The sequence below is a fragment of the Poecilia mexicana genome, unplaced genomic scaffold (genome assembly GCF_051168715.1).
Source record: "Poecilia mexicana isolate PSO_F unplaced genomic scaffold, ASM5116871v1 scaffold_2, whole genome shotgun sequence".
Taxonomy (NCBI): domain Eukaryota; kingdom Metazoa; phylum Chordata; class Actinopteri; order Cyprinodontiformes; family Poeciliidae; genus Poecilia; species Poecilia mexicana.
Window position 1 is genome coordinate 38,244,049 of NW_028263371.1, and position 19,928 is coordinate 38,263,976.

The 19,928-nt window shown below is 40.8% G+C and overlaps 2 protein-coding genes across 6 annotated transcripts; both read left to right on the forward strand.

Annotated features, from left to right (window-relative positions):
* Positions 1–1,109: 1,109 nt before the first annotated feature.
* ildr1b (immunoglobulin-like domain containing receptor 1b) lies at positions 1,110–7,598 on the forward strand. 3 transcript variants are annotated; one of them, XM_014999323.2, is made up of 8 exons: positions 1,111–1,428; positions 2,917–3,087; positions 3,753–3,902; positions 4,107–4,226; positions 4,322–4,468; positions 4,766–4,888; positions 5,132–6,000; positions 6,980–7,598. In XM_014999323.2, exons 1-8 carry the CDS (start codon positions 1,380–1,382, stop codon positions 7,016–7,018), a joined length of 1,668 nt encoding a protein of 555 aa, XP_014854809.2. In that variant the 5' UTR covers positions 1,111–1,379; the 3' UTR covers positions 7,019–7,598. The 3 variants fall into 3 exon arrangements, with proteins under 3 accessions (XP_014854808.2, XP_014854809.2, XP_087872074.1); XM_088015948.1 differs by having other exon boundaries at positions 6,985–7,598; XM_014999322.2 differs by having other exon boundaries at positions 1,110–1,428; positions 5,132–7,598.
* A 967-nt stretch (positions 7,599–8,565) lies between these two features.
* On the forward strand, positions 8,566–19,710 carry me3 (malic enzyme 3, NADP(+)-dependent, mitochondrial). Of its 3 annotated transcripts, none has more exons than XM_088015930.1 (15): positions 8,566–8,634; positions 9,339–9,401; positions 13,409–13,542; positions 14,105–14,254; positions 14,523–14,598; positions 15,249–15,410; positions 15,538–15,641; positions 15,718–15,827; positions 16,102–16,199; positions 16,291–16,404; positions 16,485–16,590; positions 17,068–17,210; positions 17,339–17,512; positions 17,700–17,798; positions 18,700–19,710. In XM_088015930.1, exons 1-15 carry the CDS (start codon positions 8,581–8,583, stop codon positions 18,859–18,861), a joined length of 1,749 nt encoding a protein of 582 aa, XP_087872056.1. In that variant the 5' UTR covers positions 8,566–8,580; the 3' UTR covers positions 18,862–19,710. The 3 variants fall into 3 exon arrangements, with proteins under 3 accessions (XP_087872056.1, XP_014854803.2, XP_087872053.1); XM_014999317.2 differs by lacking the exon at positions 8,566–8,634 and adding an exon at positions 8,664–8,773 and having other exon boundaries at positions 9,172–9,401; XM_088015927.1 differs by lacking the exon at positions 8,566–8,634 and adding an exon at positions 8,802–9,071 and having other exon boundaries at positions 9,172–9,401.
* The last annotated feature ends 218 nt before the right edge of the window (positions 19,711–19,928 follow it).

A 19,928-nucleotide genomic window follows, 5' to 3' on the forward strand; every position in this document is an offset into this window, starting at 1 on the left:
CCAGACAGATGATGTCCAGTGATTGTTTCGTCTTCCTGCCTTCCTTGTCATTTCTCCAATTATTTTAGGCTCATTATTTATTCCTTTTTCTGTCTGGGAGAGTTTAGACAACAAGTTGATGCCATTTGATCTGGACTTAGTATATCAACATGCATCAGATGAAGATTACTATTCTACTTCATCTATATTGTGTATCTTGTTCTCCAATACTAGGACTTGCTCCATTGATTCATTTTTAATAAATAATTATGCTACATGTTTGAAAGAAAAATAAATAAGATGTTAACTCTGATACCCAGATTAATAGACCATCATGCTGAACTTTTTCACAGAGTGGATAGAAGCCAGCACAGACTGAAAGGTGCTGCATCTTCTCTCTTGACAAAGACAAAGAAGGAATTAAGGAGCTGCAGAGAGCAGAGCTTTTCATCTCCACAGCATTTCTTAGAGTATCGAGACACACTTGAAGACACTTCAGCACATTCGGGTCTGCGCTGTGAAGCTGGAAGAGGGTCCATGTCCCCTGCAAGACGTGAGAATCCTGACAGCTGCGACGCTTTGCATCCTGAGAGGAAGCGCCACAATCAGGAGTTGAGAGGAAAACAAATCCCTCTTCTACACGAAGAGGATGTCAGCATTCACGTGAGGAGTGCATTCTTGTTTAATGGAAACTCACAGCAGCACGGCAGACTGTTGTTGATGGGCTACTTCAGTATTACTGATTAAAACCACAACGAAAGAGGCAGATACGATAACTTCTAAAAGAAAATGCAACTTTTTTTTTTCTCTAAAAAATGGCTTGGTTAAAATAAAAATAAAAAACTCATTAACAAACAAATATCAAAAACAGCTGAAGATAATAAATGTGACACAATCTGTTGTTAGATTTAGAGGGCAATAACTTTTTCACACAGGTGGTGGCATGGCGGTTTGGAGAGGTTTTTGTTCCTTAAGAAATGAAATATTTAATTTCAAAGTGATATTAGAATTTCTTTAACGATATAAATTATTTAAGTGGGGGGGAAAAAAGCACAAAATTTAGTTCAACTTAATACTCCCCATCGTGTCTCCATGCACCTGTCACAGTGGGCGGGGCCGGTGATGTCACCTGTAGCTAAGTGGGGGAGGGGATGATCAGCGTCCGCCTTTCCACTGGGAAGATCGTCTGGACTACTGCTGAAACATCTTCAGGGAGAAAAACAACAGACTGGCTAACATGTTGCCTTTGGTGGAAACCCGGTGATTATGCGGAACAGCGAGTACATGACGTTTTGTTTTTTTAAACCAGTATTCCGGGTTTTTTTTTTTTTTTTACAAGATTTTCGGTCACTAACAAGAGCAACAAGTGAAGTTTCCGCGGAAGGATACAGAGCACCGAGATGGGAAATATGATACTGGTGGTGTTTCTGCTGCTGCACCTGCCAACAGGTGAGGTTTTAACTCTCCCATTATCAACACTTAATGCCTGAAAGTTCACCTGTGATTCTATGTTACTGTTGTATTACTTTAGTGAGGCATACAGAGACAAACGAAGAAGAAACCTAGGGCAAATCGTCGACGGTAATAAACAATGGTGGCAAGTTAATAATCAACAGGTGTAAACAGGACAAGGCCGAGTGAGGTCACGTGTCTGCGGGACCTAGTTTTCCATGTACACAAGAAACTCCCAACATCAGGAGTTTCTGCAACCACACAAAGGAGGTAGATCATTTATCAAAGACGCTGTTAACAAAAGCGTTTTTCATGCTTTCTCGTCACTTACAGGGTTTGGATTTGTGTCAGCTTTTCTGTTTCAAAGAACATTTTTAATCGTATTTCTTGTCTCATGATCACTTTTGTTAAATAAATGTAATTAATTAAAGCTAGTCATTTTTATATAACCTGCTGTTAGTTTGCACCAACACTATCATATGTAATATTAGCATGACAGTTTGATCTAGACAGTTTTTTTCCTGTAAAACACATTAGAACTTCCTCATGTTGGCTATTCCTGACTTTTGCTTGAGCTTTTGACCATATTATTATTATTACAACAACAATAACAGTAATAATTATAATAATTGTCTGTACTGGTTTAATTTTCTTTGCCTTGAACAGATTAGCATAACTCTATTCCTTTAAATCAAGACTAAAAACCCACGGGTTGTTGCTTTTGGACCACAATAAATGAAGCATTGACCAACATATCTGATGTGTATTACTTTGGGGCTCATCAAAAGATAACATCTGTTCAATTGATGACTGTATGGTGTTTATATTTCTGTTTTTATTATTTAAAGCACCTTGAACGTGCTACACAAATAAACTTTGATTTTGATTTTATATGTTTTTGTAGTATGTATTAAAGGTTGTTGCAGAGGTCATTGTTGTCATTTTTGGAGAGCCTTGCTATTGAGATTTCTCTCTATGTTTGAAGCTCAATATATTTTAACTGTAAAATTAAATACTGTTAGACTAAAGATGATCAATATAATATTTTTCATATGTGGAGAGAGTGCACAAATGTTTGTGAAATTGGGTAAAGCTCAAGCAATCCTGTTTTTTTTCATATGTATTTTTATATATTAAGTAAATAATACATTAATCCTGTAACTGATCGTCAAAGTTTAAGGATTTCAGATATTATTAAATTATGAGAAGCAAAAGCTCATAAATATCAGACGGCAGTCAGAGGTACAAAGTGTTTACATTTTCCAGTTATCGTAGATCGTCATTTTATTCATTAGCAATGGCTTCCTGCCATGAGGACATGCAGTTTGCAGTTCATGACTGATAACCGTGGTTACAGGTCATGACACAGTCTACTTGTAGTAAACTGTTAACCAGTCTGGTCAGATTCCTGCATTCAACCACAGAGTTATGCTGCTGTCACTTAAATAACGCGACTCTTGTCGTTGTTCTGCTTCTTTGTACCAGAGCTGCTGTCCATTCAGGTGGTCGTTCCAGAGGTTGAGAGAACAACGGCGCTGTTTGCTTCGGTGACGATCCGCTGCGACTACACAACATCAGCCAACCCCCAGGAGGTCCTCGTCACGTGGAGATTCAAGTCGTTCTGTAAAGACCCAGTTCTGGAGTACTACTCCACAGGTGAATTTAGCATTTTGGACTGGTTGAACGCAACATTTGGACTTTACCTGATTTTTCCACAGAACCAGGAATAGTTAACATTGTCTTGACTTTATGTGAGCAGTTCAGTTCAGGGCAAGCTTTATGCCTTATTGTTGAAAAATCTGGACTCTGACATAAAGCTTCGGTCCTGTCCATCTTCTTTTTTCCCCCTTACGCATAATTGTGTTAAGAAACCTTAAAGTTCCCAAATAGCAGAGTTTAGTGACAGCTGGGAGTTTTGTGTTTAGTTTTTGTTCACTTTTTCAAAATGTTGCGCTGCATACTAAGTTCCACATGCCAATGTGTTCAGGTGTGAAACAAAGCTTTATTTGTTGGTTTTATGAATGCACTGAACAGAGAGGGTTTGCTATGAATACATGCATCGTTACACCATTAGTTCTCCTACATGCTGATCAAAACAAGTAATGTTCCCAGGTACTGTTTATGATTGATGGCCTCCGTTAATCATTTTATCAAGTTTTGTTGTTGAATTTGCTTATTTCATATGTTTTTTTCTCTCCTTAATATTACAACTACAACATATATTGCACAAACTAATACTGCAACTCGGCAGAAAAAAAAGACACCTTGGCTGCTTTATTAGGCAGTAAACCTTGATGCTCTGCTTTCCTTTGTTTTTGAAGCTTATCAGGCGGCTCTCCAGCTCGGTCAGGATCCTGCCAATGACTGCCCAGACAGCCAGCGCACAGTTCGGACCGTCATCCAGAAGAGGGGCATCAATGAGCCAACGCTGGGGTCAGAGTACAGAAATCGTAAAATCACAATCCAGAACAGTAAGTTTGATCCCAGTATGATTTCTTTGTTGCTTCTTCGCCTGAATGTGTCGTCATGGGATGGTTAACATGCATACTGTCCTTTTTTGTTCCTGGCTATTGCTCTAGTGTTGAAGGATTGTATTCTCTAGCTTTTTTTTTTAGAGAGCATATCTTAATTAGTACCCAATGCAGGGGGATTTAAACAAAACTTTCTCTCAACAGAGGCTGACTTGGTGATGAACGAGGTGATGTGGTGGGATAACGGCATGTACTACTGCAGCATCGATGCTCCTGGTGACACCACAGGCGACTCGGATCGAGAAGTCAGACTCATCGTGTACCGTAGGCTTCTTCAGTTTCTGCAGCTGCTTTTAAACATTCACAGAGAACTAAGCCCGCAAACGTACTCTGTAATAAAAATGATTTTCTTGTTTCAGACTGGCTGACTGTCCTGTTTATCATCATTGGCGCTCTGCTGCTCATCATGCTCTTCTGCATATGCTGCTGTCAGTGCTGCCCGCAAAAATGCTGCTGCTATGTCCGCTGCCCCTGCTGTCCACAGACCTGCTGTTGCCCTGAAAAAGGTACTAAAGCTTTCTTCATGTCATGGAGGCAGAGGCAGGTTTTGGTGGCAGAAGCTCTTCTTCAGACTGTGATTTGGAAAACAAAATTCTAAAAAAAAAAAAGTTAATGCAGCAAAGAGCTGCACCTCAGTGTTAAAACTTTGTGATTTAAACGTATGCTCTTTATCTTGCTTAGAATGTACTTTCAGGTTCAAAAATATTGGAAATTTTTATTAACTTGCAGATTCTGATTAAATGAACCAACTCGGTGATGCTTTGCACCGCTGAAGCGTTTTTGGTCTTTTGCTGTGATTGCAGCTGTGATGCAGCATCGGATGCTGAAACAAGCTCAGAAAGCCATGGCTCCCTGGATGTACGGTCAGCCTGTTTACGCAAACGTCAGCAACACCTCCTCCCAGGGTGTTCCCCTGCTCTACTCGGGTGAATATCAGTCAAACAAAAGCATGGAAAGGTTTATTTGGTGAATGATTTGTTTCTTTTCTCAGGGTGTGCTTATTTGGTTTGAAAACCAAAGTACAAGAAAACCAGTTCTTCCACTTGTAAAGACTTCTAACAAGCCCGATACATATTCATGTTGTGCTTTAGTACATTTAGCATCTTTTTCTGTAAATTCAAAGTTTTTATTTTGTCTTTATCTGATTTTTTTTTTTTCCTTTTTTCCAGCCTCAGTGTCAGATTACCCAACCAAACAAAACATCTCCATGACTCCCATCCCTTTGGGACCCATGGCCCCACAGCAGCAGCAGCCCCCTTTGCATTCTCAATACATGGTGAATGGCAGCATGCGAAGCAGTAATAATAGTGGCAACCCAATGCTGGACTACCTGGAAAACCAGGTGAGAGTGCTGGATGTGGGACCCCCTCAAATGGCACCACATGCTGTCCGAAACATGCCCCCATTGCAGCCCCAACCCTCTCCTCCAGCTGTGCCCTACGCCCCCGGCCCGCCGAGCATGTTGTCGGCGCTGGATGATATGGGGGTGAGAGGGGTGGAAAGAAGGGTGATCACCCTGCCTCCTATCATCCAGCGAGTTCCCAGCTTTTCCTCCCGCAGGGACCCTGCTGGAGCCGGGGCCAGGGGCTATCCGAGAATGTCCAGTCAGTCTAGCGGGAGTACTAACCGATCAGGAGGGGGCCAACGGGGAGACAGCCGTGGGTACAGAACCAGAGAGGACCTTCTGCCAAGGCAGGGGATAGCGCGCGAGTACAGCGACGATTCGGACTGGGACAACCGGCGAGGAAGAGCAACGCACGGGAGTTCAAGGAACGAGAGGGGCAGTTCGTCCAGGAGGAGAGAGCGAGGGTCCAGGCCGCGTGCCCGAAGCCGCGACGACTTGATGGAGGAGCTTCAAAGCAGATCGGCAAGGAGAGAGAGGAGCTACTCCCCTCCCACGCACCACAAAGGATCCTGGAGCTCAGATGAGGGCAGCAGTCAGAAAAAAGGACGCAAAGTAAAGGATTGGCCCGAGAAACCACCCAGCTACTTCGCCAGTGAGGTGCAGCCTGGTCGCAGGAACTACAGCCATCTTTCTGTAAGAGCTTCCCCTACTGCTAACACTGAACCAGCAGTGTGTTAAAATTTAACCTGTTTTGTCATCGTGTTCTATTACCACCTTCAGTTTTAAGCCTTTGCCTCTTTCTTGCTTCTTTAACCTGTGTGTGCTGTGGTTTTGAAAAAATCTGGCATTTTATAGCAGAGTCATAAACAACCAGAACTACAAGCATAAAGATCTATTTAATACTCAGCTTAGTTCCACTTTGAGAAAACGTGTCTTTCGTTGTACTTTGAAACCTGCTTCAAAGTATGATGACCTTTAGAACCTGCAGTGGCAATATCCTCTCTCATAAGTGTGAGCATGAAGCATATTGATTATATAGCAATATGCAAATAAGTCAATGATAAACAGAAATGTACCAATATTAACATACACAGTATGTTTTGCCAGATCTTGAGAGTATTTGCTGCAGGGAAACTGAAAGATTCATATATTAAAAAAAAAAGGGTAATATGGAGTAAATCCTTCATATCATTTTTCAGCTGGAAATATCAGAAACAATGATTCTTTAAAAACTGGCTGTTACAAATCTTGTGTCACTGTGGCAAAAAGAATCAGTCTGTTCTTTGTGGGGATTCACTCAGATGCTCCTTTACTCTTGTAGAGTAGCAGACTGTGGCTTTGTTGCAGCTCTTCCCATTGCTTCAAGTGATAGTATAAGTGCATCATCTCAAACCTTTTCTTATCCCTTTATAATGGGAATTATAGAAAATTAGCACATTAGCAAGATTCAGCTCCAACTGTTCCACAGACCTTTCACTGCCCCCAAGTGGCAGCAGGTGGGTACAACAAATAGATGTGCAAAGCTCTTTATCGTCTGTTCTTGCACAGCTTAGATTTCTTCCTCTTCTTTGGTGCTTTTTTGTTGTTTCTGTCTGTTTTTGGATGTGGTAATCATAGCATCTCTTGCTTGGACTCTAACGTTACCTTTTTTTCCACATTTTTTTTCTCATAGGATAGAGGCTCCCATAGCAGTACCAGCGTAGTCATCTGAAACATTTCTCTTGTATTCCCCCTGACTGCTTCCAGTTAAGAAGTTTGTAACTGTAGCTGATTAGTAAAACTGAAATGTTGTGTTGCTGACCTAAAGCATTTAGGTCTGTAAAAATATGCACTATATGTGCATATTTGGACTGCAAATCTATTGTGTGTGTGTATTACAGCAATATAATAAATCATGTTCTTTTCCATTTTCATTTGTTTTTATGTGAATATGTCATTTTCTATTTTGTGTGATTTTCCCTGGTGATGGAAAGAATTTCTTTAGGTTGATGTACACTTAGTATCAACAAACGCATTAAGTATTGTGTATTGATTTGTCTCTACATAATTTTATATTTGCATAATTCTTGTAATATTTAAACATTTAGCTTTTATCTCTAATAGAGCAGCTGAAGCAGAAACCACAGATTAGTACTTTGAAATGAATGAATGAACCGATTAGTTTTGAAATCAGTTGGCACTAAAATACTGTATGTGTGATCTTATCTAACCATGTTTTGTGATAGAAAAGTAGTGATGTGTATAAATAATGTTTGTATGTTGTTTTTTTAAATAAACATTGTTTAGTTACAGCCAGTGAGTTTGGTCCTTAATGTGCTCGAATATTCCTGTAGATGCAGAGAAATTTACCTCAAGTTGATTGGAGATTTCCAATGGATCATATGTGAATCTATTTGACAAACTGTCAAAAAGGGGAAGCAAAGCTCATTATTTAGTGTGTGCTTATACGCCATAAAATGACAGGCCTTACGTCAATAAAAAAATAGAGTGAATATCACCGTGGTATGAATTGTTTTGAGACACCAATGGTGTGCATTCAATCTATTAGACCAAGGGTGTCCAAGCTTTTTGTCACGTGGGACAAAATTGTTGTCAAAAATAGTTGAGGGCCAAAAAAAAAAAAAACACAAAAAACCAGCCTAAAATCAAGCATGTATTTTTTAATTTATTTTATCTACAAAAAAAGATGCAAATTTCCACAACCCCCCCCCCGCCCCCCACATAAATTAAGATTAATCTCAGACATTTTCTAGAAAAGAAATGGGAAGAAAAAAAAAGGTAACTTTGTTTTAAATATCTGCCTGGAGTTTGTTATGGATTTTTCCACTTAAAGACACTTTTCAATGTCAGTCTTAAAATGTGGGAATTAAAAAAAACCCAAGCAATTTTAGACAAAAGTTTAGGAAGCGGAAACAGGAAAATCCTCAGTTTTGTAGATTGGCCAAACCACCTCAGTATTTTTTTTATTTATTTATTTTTTTCACTAAAGTGAGAGTTTAAATTTATTTGGTAGTTCCAGTGGTAGAGTCCGCTATACTTATAAACAGTGCGATAAAATTAACTTGTATTTAGTTTCACTCGGTAGCATACTTCAGGCTGCAAGTTTACAGAACATGGATGACGAGAAGGCGCCTAAAGGCCGTCGCTGTCGTGAGATTAGACAAGAGCGCCAGTGAAAGTTGGCGCAGATGCTGAAGATGGAGCTCATGTTCACCGAGCAGCCGTGCTGAGGGCGGGGCTTCTGTCCTCGCAGAGCCGGTCTCTCATTGGCTGATGCGCGGCTCGGAGAGGCGGGCTAACCTGGACACGGAAGTGAAGTCGCCCAATGTCAGGAGGTCCTGGATCAGCTGTAGAACCTCCTTCCTCCGGTTAAACAGCAGCCTGTTCTATCGGTGGCGGTAGGGCCAGAGGAGCTCTTCCTATGATCAATTAGGCCGGGTGCTTATCATATTCCCGCAGTTTTCAGGTGAGACCCACTGACTAACAGCTCTGAGTTTGCTGGTTCTAGCTGGTTCATCTGCATAGAAAACCGTGCTTGTTGGAGAGCTGCATGTGCTAACCGCAGCTAGCTTCTTTTATAAAAGAGTTTAACCATTCGGCTGCTAGTTTAATCTTTATTATATAGTGGGATTCTGTCCAGAGAAACACTGCGTAGTGCAGAGGACTGTGACTCCTGTTTTCTTTATAAATGACTCAGCTTGAAGCTAATGGTTTAACGCTTGAAGCCGGTTGTTTACGGAGAAGCTGAACTTGTATCAGTCACGGTATGTTTGGCATCCCGGGGTTGTATGTCCTCCGGCCGTACTGTAATGTCTCATGTTCCTCTGAGTTGTTTTTTTGTATTCTCGTTCTCGGTGTCCACAGGCAGCATGAACTCCCTCCCAGGAAAAGCCGCTTTGTCTCTGTGCAGACGCGCAGCTGCGGGCGGGATGAGGGTGCTGGTCGCCCCTCCGGGTCGCCCCACTGTAGGAGCGCAGGCCGACAGGGCCGCTCTCCAGGCTGTCCGGGTCTGCCACTCTGGGACCAACCAGAAGGGCAGCGTGTACACCAAGAAGCGGGGCTACGACATCACCAGGAACCCCCACCTGAACAAGGTGGGTTTGTTTATCTGTTTACTTTATATGGCATATATAACCCAGGGTTTCCCCCAGTGTATAATAAGCCTGGCGGGCCACCAGGCTTTACTTGTGCCCCCACTAGGCTAAGCATTGCTTATTGTTTTTAAAGTCTTTTTCTTCCAATCTTTTTTACAACACATAATTATCAAGTGATGTTTTCAAATTTCCTGTCAACTTTAAACATTTTTTAACTCAAAGATGACGAGGCTCTGGATGAATGACTGCCCTGGCGCCCAACCACCAGGCTTAGCAAGTTTTCTGGGGGAAACCCTGTATCCTAACATTTTAAAGTATTTTAGTGGGACTTTGTGCAGTATATCAACACACAGTAGTGCATAAGTTGGAGGAAATCATAGTTTATAACTCATACTTTTGTGTGCAGTCCCTTCTATATTCGACAGCCATTTTTAGTGAACACCAAGAAGCACACAAGACAGATCAGGTAATAGTTAAGTTATGAACCCCCACATAAGAAGTCTTTGGTAACTCTAGAGAAGCAGATGCGATCAAAAAACGCTTTGGGTCCACATACAAAACCTTTTGTGTAGCAGAAGCTTCAGACACACAATCCCCAGGGTGAAAATTGGCGGTGGTTGCATTATCTTGTGGGCTTACTTTTCAACACCAGGGAAGAAAGTCAAAGTTCATAAAGAAGTAGAAGCAACACTTTAGTAGAGGCTCACCTTCCGCCCAGAAGTACCATAATCCTAAATATACAATCACAGCTACAATAGAATGGTTTAGACTGCACCATAATCATCATGACCTAGTCAAAGTCCAGACCTAAACGCTTTGCGTATCTCCTTCCACTTTATAATTATGTACTACATTGACTTCATGCAAAATTCTGCGAAGCACATGCAGTGTTTCTGATTGTTGCATGTGGATATGCGAAAGGTTCAAAGTGTTTGAATACATTTGCAAGAGAATGTAAATCTGGGAAAATATAACAGGCCGATAAGGATTTAATGTTTTCCCATTAGAAGAGGGAGGCTTGTTAATTGGCTTATAAACTCTTCTTTACTGCATATTACTCCTAGATAATTACATGTTTTCTTCATCTTAGTCATGATTAATGAACCTACTTTGTATCTTGAACTATCATTAATACATAACGCATACAACTTTAGAAAAGTAGATAATGTTGTGTAGAAATTGCATGTCTAAGTAGGTTTAGCTTTGTTTTAACAAATAGTTGCATTGTGGCCTTAAATATAGCCCTTTATTGCTACTTTTATGATTATGGTTTGATAAAGTCAAGTTGTGATTTGGAAACTTGACAATGAACAAGACCAGTTGTAAATACAGCGGGTGTAGAATAGAAATGATGCCAGGTTCCCAGTGCAGAATAGGGTGTCGAATGGGTTTTTTAAAGTTGAAGTTGTGAGGAAAATGTAAATGGATGCTTCAGAAACTCAGCTCTCACTTCATTAGGTTAAATGTTTGCACAGCCAACATAACGTCCTGCATAGAACGTGCTGTGATGTTGGCACATATGTAAACACAGTAAAAGGCCAGAACGCTTGGCTTCATGAGTCACATTAGCATTCAGCACTTTTTACAGTCTAATTATTTAACAGTCGGCACAGAACAAGAATCTTACTCCTATTCCTCCTCTGTTCTGTTTGAATGAAAATAATCAACATTTCCTCAAAGTAGCTTGTCTGTGGTATTCCTGGATTTTTCTTCCCCCCACCAATCATGATGGCATTAGTTTGTTCGTGCTTTGTGTCTGACTTGTTCCGGCCCATGAAGACACCAGGATTCCTGCAGAGGCTCAAGATGAGTTTATTGCTTAGATTGTAGATGTTCAGAGGTCACTCTCAGTTCTGTCTTCTTTCCATGCTGACTCAGCAGGCACATCCTCACTCACAGGTTCATTTAAGTGCAGTCAGGAAATGGAGTTGCACTTTGACAAAAAAAATAAAAAAAAAAGAAGAAGAAATTTTCCCCCTGTGGTGAGACTCCAAGTGGAGCTCCACTTCAGTGAGCTACTTCTTGCGGACAAGATTCCAGTAATTTCAAACATGTCCAGGTATTTCCTCATTGTCTTCACTTTTCAGTCTGTAAAGCTTTATTACAGTTTGTAGCTTTACAGCAGCTGGAATGAGGCGTGGCTCCTGGTTAATTTAACATCAAACACATTTTTTTCTTTTGTATTTTTTTTCTTCTTCTTTCTCCATGTGTTACATTAACATGAAAGAAAATGTTTGGCTAAAAAAAAGTTTGTCTTCTTAGTCTGATTCTTCTAAATAACATCCAGTGCAACCGGTTATCTCCAGAATTAATTTGTAAATAGTTTCCACGAAACAGCTAACAGTATTTCTGTCTTATGTCTGTTTCCATCACTCTGTGATTTTTTAGCATTTTGGGGAATGTCAGTGTCTGGTGTGGAGCATCTGCTGCTGTGAGACTGTCCAGCTGGACAAATATTACGTTTGCATGTAAAAATGCGTAACACTGGAATAGTCACCGCTTTAAAAACACTTGGTGAGAGTTGTGAAGGTTTTCCGTCCGTGTAAGCAGTTTAATTTGAGGATTTTCCAGGGAAGCTTCCTCTCAAATATCTTTCTCTTGCTCTGCAGCTCTGGAACCAGTGTGCTATTGTCTTCTTTCTGAGACCTTGACTTGTGTGGCTGCAGCAAATCCTGTTTAGTTTGAAACATTGTAGTGCATCTGATGTTGGAATAGGTTACAAAGAAAAATTAGCATTTGTAATAAATGCACCGTAGAACAAAGTCGGAGTGGATTCTGTGTCTTCAGAAATGGGAGAGACGATGAGAGACAAGTGGAGCTTAGAGGGGGAGTGAGTGCAGGGGCTCATGTCATTGGACAGAATAAATAGATTAAAGCTCACACCCCCGCTCAGATGCCCTTCAAGCTGCCTGCATGCAGGACTTACAAGTTTTCAGAATTAAAGCTGCAAAGTTTTTTTTTTTTGTTTTTTTTTTTAGTAAATTACCCAAACGGCTCACACATCGGCATCAGATCTGTCCTTCCACATCAGACACATTATCTAATACGAAGCAATGCAAATGGTAATAAACCTGCAAAAGAAGGTTTCAATGCATTGGTCAATTGTGATTAGTAATGGCATGTGCAACAAAGGTCATTTTATACTAACATATGCTTTTTTTAAAAATGAAAAACCACAACCTGTCTTCCTTGTTTCTTTTATACATTGGAAAATGGCTGTACAAACATTATGTTAACCTATTTTTTTTATTTCATCTGAAGTTTTTTATGCCCAGTGTCTGTATGCTGAGTGTGTGAAATTTCTTGTTTGTGCACAAGAACAAGAACAATAAAGCTTGTTCCGTTAATACATGTAGCAAATAGAAATGCACTTTAAATTAATATAATGCCCTACAAGGAACTCAGGTTTCCACCCACATTGCAAAAGTCTGCATCATAGATTAATTGTCTACTTTAAATTGCCCTCGTGTGTGTGTGTGTGTGTGTGTGTGTGTGTGTGTGTGTGTGTGTGTGTGTGTGTGTGTGTGTGTGTGTGTGTGTGTGTGTGTGTGTGTGTGTGTGTGTGTGTGTGTGTGTGTGTGTGTGTGTGTGTGTGTGTTTCCCTGTGATAGACCGGCGAACTGCCAAGGTGATCCCTGCCTCTTGTCCAGTGACTGCTGGAGATTTTTTGAACTTGTAAAGTTTTTTTTCTCTTTTGTCTAAACTTTCTTCCTCACTGGAAGCCGCATACGATCACTGCTTTCAAATCCCTTCGCCTCATGTTGTTTCCTCCCGTGAGTTTCCACATGTTGCTTTCGCTGGAGTGGAAATGTGACCACAAAAGAGAGACGGTTGTTTTCACGTGAATAGGATGAGTCATAACTCCACTCTGAGGTTGATGACAGACGCATGAATCACTACGATCTATATTTGCTGCTGTCTTTATTTATTTTAAAGCCTTTTTTTCTTGGTGCAGATTCTTTCCCGGGATTACAGTTTTTTATATTAATCGATGTTCCGCCCTTCAGGGAATGGCGTTCACCCTGGAGGAGCGCATGCAGCTGGGCATCCACGGCCTGATCCCGCCCTGCTTCCTCTCCCAGGATGTCCAAGTGCTGCGTGTCATGAAGAGCTACGAAACTCGCACCAACCCTCTGGACAAGTGAGTCTCCCAGCAAAGCACGGCGAAGTGCTGTTCAAGATTATCACACTGCAGATGCAGATGTTTAATCAGTTGCGCTGTCTTGCTTGTTGGGTAAAATCCTCTTTAGCGTGTTCCAGCTGTTGCACCTACGGCTTGTTTTTTTGTTTTTTAATCAAGGGATTCAAGATTTATTTATTCTGGGATTAAAGGCTCAGATTACCATTGGTTGAGAATTTGCTTTGAACAGGATAAGAAAAGCCCTTCCAGAGCATTGGAAAGTGTTCATATCCACAAACTTTAAGGTGCTTTATAGGGGTTCTACATGTTGGATCTGCTACAAGTATCAAACTAACTCATTTGTATTGAATCCCTCTGAGTTACCCTTGTCTCTAACAAATACATGGGAAAAATTAATGTAAAAACCATTTATCCTTTTCCCTCCTTGTGTTCTTTCATAAATCCCAGTAAAATGCATTAAAGTTTGAGGTTAAAATGTGGGAAACTTCAAGGGATATTTCTAAAAGTATATACTTTAACACACACAAAAATGTGCCATTTGATGCTTATCTCTCCATCTCAGGTACATCCTACTGATGACTCTGCAGGACAGGAACGAGAAGCTGTTCTACCGGGTGCTGACCTCCGACATCGAGGAGTTCATGCCCATCGTGTACACTCCCACCGTCGGCCTGGCCTGTCAGCAGTACGGCCTCGCCTTCAGGAGGCCTCGGTGAGGCTGGTTCCTGCTACTGCTGCACAGTATTCAAAATAAATAAATGTGTGATTTTATTCTTCAGGACAGCTGTGATGATTAAACATTTTCTTTTCTTTTTTTCTACTCTTTATTTTCCATTATTTTGATGTTCTAGACAATCGATGCGTTTATGCTGTACTTTATGGTGTTTACTTGCTGTTAAACTGATTTTTTACCTTTTAAATGCTTCATGTTAGTCTGTATGACTGATTTAGTTTTATGGTTCCATCCCGTATGTTTGCAGAGGACTCTTCATCACCATCCATGACCGGGGACACATTGCCACCATGCTCAACTCCTGGCCTGAAGACAACATCAAGGTACACACCGTGCACTGGCACGCTTTACTTTAACTCCTGACCTCTTCACACACATTAACCATGTTCCTGTGTGGAATTGGCTTTAATTTTCCAGTTGTGAATAAGTATGGATAAAAGGAAACTGAGTGTGCCAAATGTTTTGATCTTCCAGACTACTTTCCTTCTTGTATCTTTTGATTGAGAAGTCTAATAAAGCAGTGGTTTTGATTTGCTACATGGACATGCTTCATCTTTGATTTGCCAACTTGATTTGTAACTTTTCACCCTTCTGGATTTTGTTCTTGTATCCAAAAATCCCAAAAGGAAACGATTTCACTGTCTGTCTGGTTTTTACAGTCAGGCTTTAAAGTGCTGACTGTAAAAACTCTAAAATGCTGGACCAAACACGAGAGCTAATATTTTAAGGAATTTTTACAATTATAATAAGGTTTGTAAAGACTCTGAATTTTGTCTTGGATGCTCCATTCTTAATTTGACAAGTCCAAGAGTTACAGATTTTTAAATGGTGTCAGCGTGAGTCCAGATGCTACTGAAGCAAATCAGTGGCCCTGCACAAGGCTCAGAATCAGAAGCTAGTTTGCTGTTGTGCTGTAAAACTACATGGACATTTTGTGATGGAAAATGTGAAGTAATGCTTGGTGTCTGTGCAGGCCATAGTGGTGACGGACGGGGAGCGTATCCTTGGACTGGGAGACCTGGGCAGCTATGGGATGGGAATTCCTGTTGGGAAGCTGGCTCTCTACACGGCGTGCGGCGGCGTTCCTCCTCAGCAGTGTCTCCCTGTGCTGCTGGACGTCGGCACCGACAACCAGGTGAGGGCGCAAGAGCGCTGGAATGGGTTTCTCTTGTTGCAGACCCGCACATCGACCTCACTTATCGGCACGATTAACTCTAAAACCAATTCAGGAAGTCAGAAATATCCGTTGCGTTCTCGTCCAGTCGCTTCTAGACGATCCTCTGTACATCGGCCTGAAGCACAAGCGAATCAGAGGGAAGGAGTATGACGAGCTCATCGACGAGTTCATGCAGGCAGTGACGGACAAGTGAGTCCATCGGCAGATATTTACTACAATTAAATAGTAACCTTGGTGCTTGGCTGATGGTGCATTTCCTCTGCAGGTACGGGATGAACTGCCTGATCCAGTTTGAGGATTTCGCCAACAGCAACGCCTTTCGTATCCTTAACAAGTACAGGAATCGCTACTGCACCTTCAACGACGACATCCAAGGTATTTTGTTCGTCACAGGAGTCGGCGTTGCCATTACAATCAGTTTTGTTGTCATTTGAAAAAGCAGAATTGGCACCCATTAAAGTTTTGTACATTTTTCCATTCTGCACTTCAATATACTTTTATTTCCTGTTGGTTTTATGTGATTAAACCAACACAAAGTAGTGGGAAGTGGAAGGACAATGTTTCGTCTGACTGGTTTTGTTTGATACTTCTAATAAGTAGTGAGTCACAAGCAGATATTGTTTCATAATTAAGTTCATTTCCTCTGCAGGCACGGCCTCCGTAGCCGTCGCTGGAATATTTGCTGCTCTGAAGATCACAAAGGACAAATTGTTGGACCACACCTTTGTTTTCCAGGGAGCAGGCGAGGCGAGTCGAGCTAAACGATGATCAATTTTAAAAACAGCATTAAAGGGAGACTTTGTTACAGAATGAACTGTTGTTGTTCTTATCTGACCAGGCTGCTATGGGCATCGCCCACCTACTTATGATGGCCATGGCTAAAGAAGGAGTGGCTAGAGAAGATGCTGCCAAGAAGATTTGGATGGTTGATTCAAAGGGTCTTATTGTGAAGGTAACATGTCTGACCATGTGCTCCTGCACGCAAATCGCCACGAGGTTTGAAAACAACAATGAAAGTTGTTGTTCCTACAGGGAAGAGGCAATCTGAACCACGAGAAGGCTGAGTTTGCTCACGAACACCCACACCTGAAGACTCTGGAGGAGGTGGTGGAAACCATCAAACCCACCGCCATTATTGGTGAGATAACCGGAAGTGCTGGTGAAATCAAACGCATTGTTTCACCAGCGTGTAACCCACATTTGTTTTGTTCCTAACCAGTTGTGGAAACTCAGTGAAAATCTGTGAAAGGTGACTCCTTTTTTCACGTAGCGTTTCTTCTCAACGTAGCGGCAAAACGCTTACTCGCTGCTTTCTCTTTAATCTGAACCGTCGAAAACCCAGCCCATGTACTCGATGGTTTGAAATTCGCAAGCTGCATGTAAATTGAACTGTCCAATATTTCTAACATCTCATCAAAGTTTCAACGTTTATCGGCTTTAAAACTGAGAATAAATACATAGTACAAAAGTAATTCATCTGACAAAATAATCAAATATAATTGTTAGCTTTGATTTTTAACAGATGTTGCCAACCGAGATGCAGAATCCTAGAAATGGAGAGTTCCTGCATTCATCGTTATCGTTGTCAGAAAACTGACCGGTGTTTGTGCTGAAGGTGTGGCTGCGATCGGAGGAGCGTTCACCGAGAAGATCATCAAAGACATGGCGTCGTTCAACGACAGGCCCATCATCTTTGCTCTGAGCAATCCCACCAGCAAGGCTGAGTGTACTGCAGAGCAGTGCTACAACCTCACAGAGGTAATGCATGTCCACACAGATATTGCAGTTAATGTGGTTCAGGGCCATGCACAAATATTTATTACTGTTTTTGTTGGTTTTTTTTGAAGTGCTGTCATGTTTTCTCCCCTCACTCTGTCTGTGATCAGGGCAGAGGCATCTTTGCCAGCGGGAGTCCATTTGACAAAGTGACCCTGGCAGACGGACGCACATTCTTCCCCGGTCAGGGAAACAACGCCTATGTGTTCCCAGGAGTCGCCCTGGGGGTCATAGCCTGTGGAGTGCGCCACATATCTGAAGACATTTTCCTCACCACTGCAGAGGTCCGTTCCTCGCTGAAAGAAAAGACATACTAACTAGAAGCTAAGCAGCTTCTGCTGGGTCTCTTTATGCTTCATCAAACCCAGAATCGCTCCGTTTTCATTTTCAACTCTGACCCTCTGATTGAACCTTCAAGTAAAAACCTCACGTCTGATCATCATCCCTGCTGTGCCTGTTTGTCTCTGTCAGGCGATAGCTGACATGGTAACAGAAGAGAACCTGGCCGAAGGAAGACTCTATCCACCTCTAAGCACCATCAGAGAAGTGTCCTTCAAGATCGCAGTAAAGGTGAGAGATTTAATATTAAACAATATTTAGATTACCTATTTTCTCACGCAGCTTCCTGAAAGATTTACAAATTAGTTTGACTATATTATTATCCAGATTAGCAGGTTATTAAAATGTTTGTAATCAAATTTTCTCTTCACGATATGTTCCTCCACCCAGTCCCAACTATCTCTCTCCTGTATGTTTTCCTATCCCAAAGACACAGCAGATCTAACATTAAAGCAACAAAGTACAAATGGATGTTAAATAAGGATCAATATATCCTTGATCCTTATTAGTTTTAATAAAAAAATGTTATAGAAAATAAAATTTCCAATTTAAAAAGTATTTTTTATTCCTTCTGATAGAATACAGTAATTTTCTCTGAAACTAAATTTGGTTTGACTTTAGTTTTTGTTAGCTGTAAGCACAAAATATCAAAATAAATGGAAATAAGTGATTTTTGGCTGAATTTCTATGAGCTACAATTTACAATGAAAACACTAAAATAAACTTTTCAGTATTTCAGCACTAATTATTGGGGTAATGAGATGTAAGAAGACCTATAATTTGTGTGGAATATAATCACTAGTTTTTTGTGTCATTTTATTTGGGGGTAGGGGAGGGGAGTTCCTCCAACAAGCATTCTTAAAATCTAATTTATTATGTAAATTACACTCAATTATAGAAAAAAAGAAGAAAAAAACAACTTATTTCTCTTTATTTGTTAGTGCCTCGTCCTAATCATTTAAATAATAACATAAATCTTTTGATGACCAAAGTGAAGGAAACGTCTGCAGTGATTACTAGAACCAGCAGAGGGAGCTGGAGATCAGACCAGCAGATATCACAAAACGTCTCTAGCTGGTTGATCAAATCAAAATGACAGATCTCAACGTCCTGCCCTTTCTTCCTGTTTCAGGTCGTCAACTATGCATACAAGAACAGCATAGCTTCGGTTTACCCCGAGCCCAAGGACAAGGAGGCGTTTGTGCTGTCGCAGATCTACAGTCCTGACTACGACTCCTTCACTCTGGATACTTACAGCTGGCCGCAGGAGGCCATAAATGTCCAGGACGTGTAATCATCTTCATTCTCTGACATCTGCATACCGCTGTGGTGTTGCCTACAATTTCACTCCCCTTTCATTTTTTGTTTTTAGCTGAATTTTTTTTGTATACTTTTCAGTAAGCATTGGACCCATAGATACCAAACAAAGAGTCGTCTGAGAATCGAGAATTTATTATTTTGGTAGTATATTATTTATTTGACCCATTCATAAATGAAGATTATATTCTGTTCTCAAAACAGTGTATCAAAAATCAGTCAGTCAATCAATCAATCAATCAATCAATCAATCAATCTTTTCACTTGTTTCTTTCAACTAAGATGCTCAGTCAGTAGTTACTGTGCACCATTGTGTCACAGTACCTTGCAGTGCTTTGGTGTCTGATCACAAGAAAACAGAGGATTCATTGTGATGCTGTGTCTGAACTGCAGTCAGAAAATCCCCGTCAGTCTCAGTGTGGCTGACTCTGTGACCTCAGGAGGGTCGCTGCTCCGTCGTTTGATCGTTCTTCCTGTAACACACTCTGCTCCATTTGTTTTTGTACTGGATTTTACTTTTGTTTTCTAGCCAGTGTGTTCTCTTTTAGCTTTGCATTGCTGTCAGAATGTTATTTTTCACGAAGGACACTTTAATTGTTTAACTGTAATTGTCCCCATCATGATGTTTTTGTACGACTCTGGTGTTTGCCTTCAGTTCTGTACAAGTGTTTTGTTTTGTTTTTTGTTTTGTTTTTCTGCCAAAGCAATTTAAGCTCTACATGTTTTACTATGAGAAATGATGCTGTGCAGGCTTTAGCACTTAGAGATATGCTTGAAGTTTTTGAAAAAGTATCATGCACGTTTTTAAATAAAAGTCTTAACAAAACGTGGTGATTTTTTTGTGTGAGTTGGATAAATCATTGAAAAGTGTTCGTTCTGTAGTTTGTTGCACAAACCTGTACCAAAAGCTGCAAGTGACCAGGTGTTGATTAATATAACAACAACAAAAAAACATTTATTTTATGTTTCGAGCTTGTCTTGTAAAAGCTGTTTGCATAATTGCGTTTTGCTCCGGTGGGGTTGCCCATACTTTCTTTTGCTGCT

Bases quoted from the DNA above. Each gene is read 5' to 3' on its own strand.
- ildr1b (XM_014999322.2), top strand. From the start codon at position 1,380: ATGGGAAATATGATACTGGTGGTGTTTCTGCTGCTGCACCTGCCAACA. The intron at 3,088-3,752 runs GTGAATTTAGCA...TTGTTTTTGAAG, and splicing joins TCTGGAGTACTACTCCACAG to CTTATCAGGCGGCTCTCCAG. The intron at 4,469-4,765 runs GTACTAAAGCTT...CTGTGATTGCAG, and splicing joins CTGCTGTTGCCCTGAAAAAG to CTGTGATGCAGCATCGGATG.
- me3 (XM_014999317.2), top strand. From the start codon at position 9,177: ATGAACTCCCTCCCAGGAAAAGCCGCTTTGTCTCTGTGCAGACGCGCA. The intron at 16,200-16,290 runs GCGAGTCGAGCT...TTATCTGACCAG, and splicing joins TTTTCCAGGGAGCAGGCGAG to GCTGCTATGGGCATCGCCCA. The intron at 16,405-16,484 runs GTAACATGTCTG...TTGTTCCTACAG, and splicing joins CAAAGGGTCTTATTGTGAAG to GGAAGAGGCAATCTGAACCA.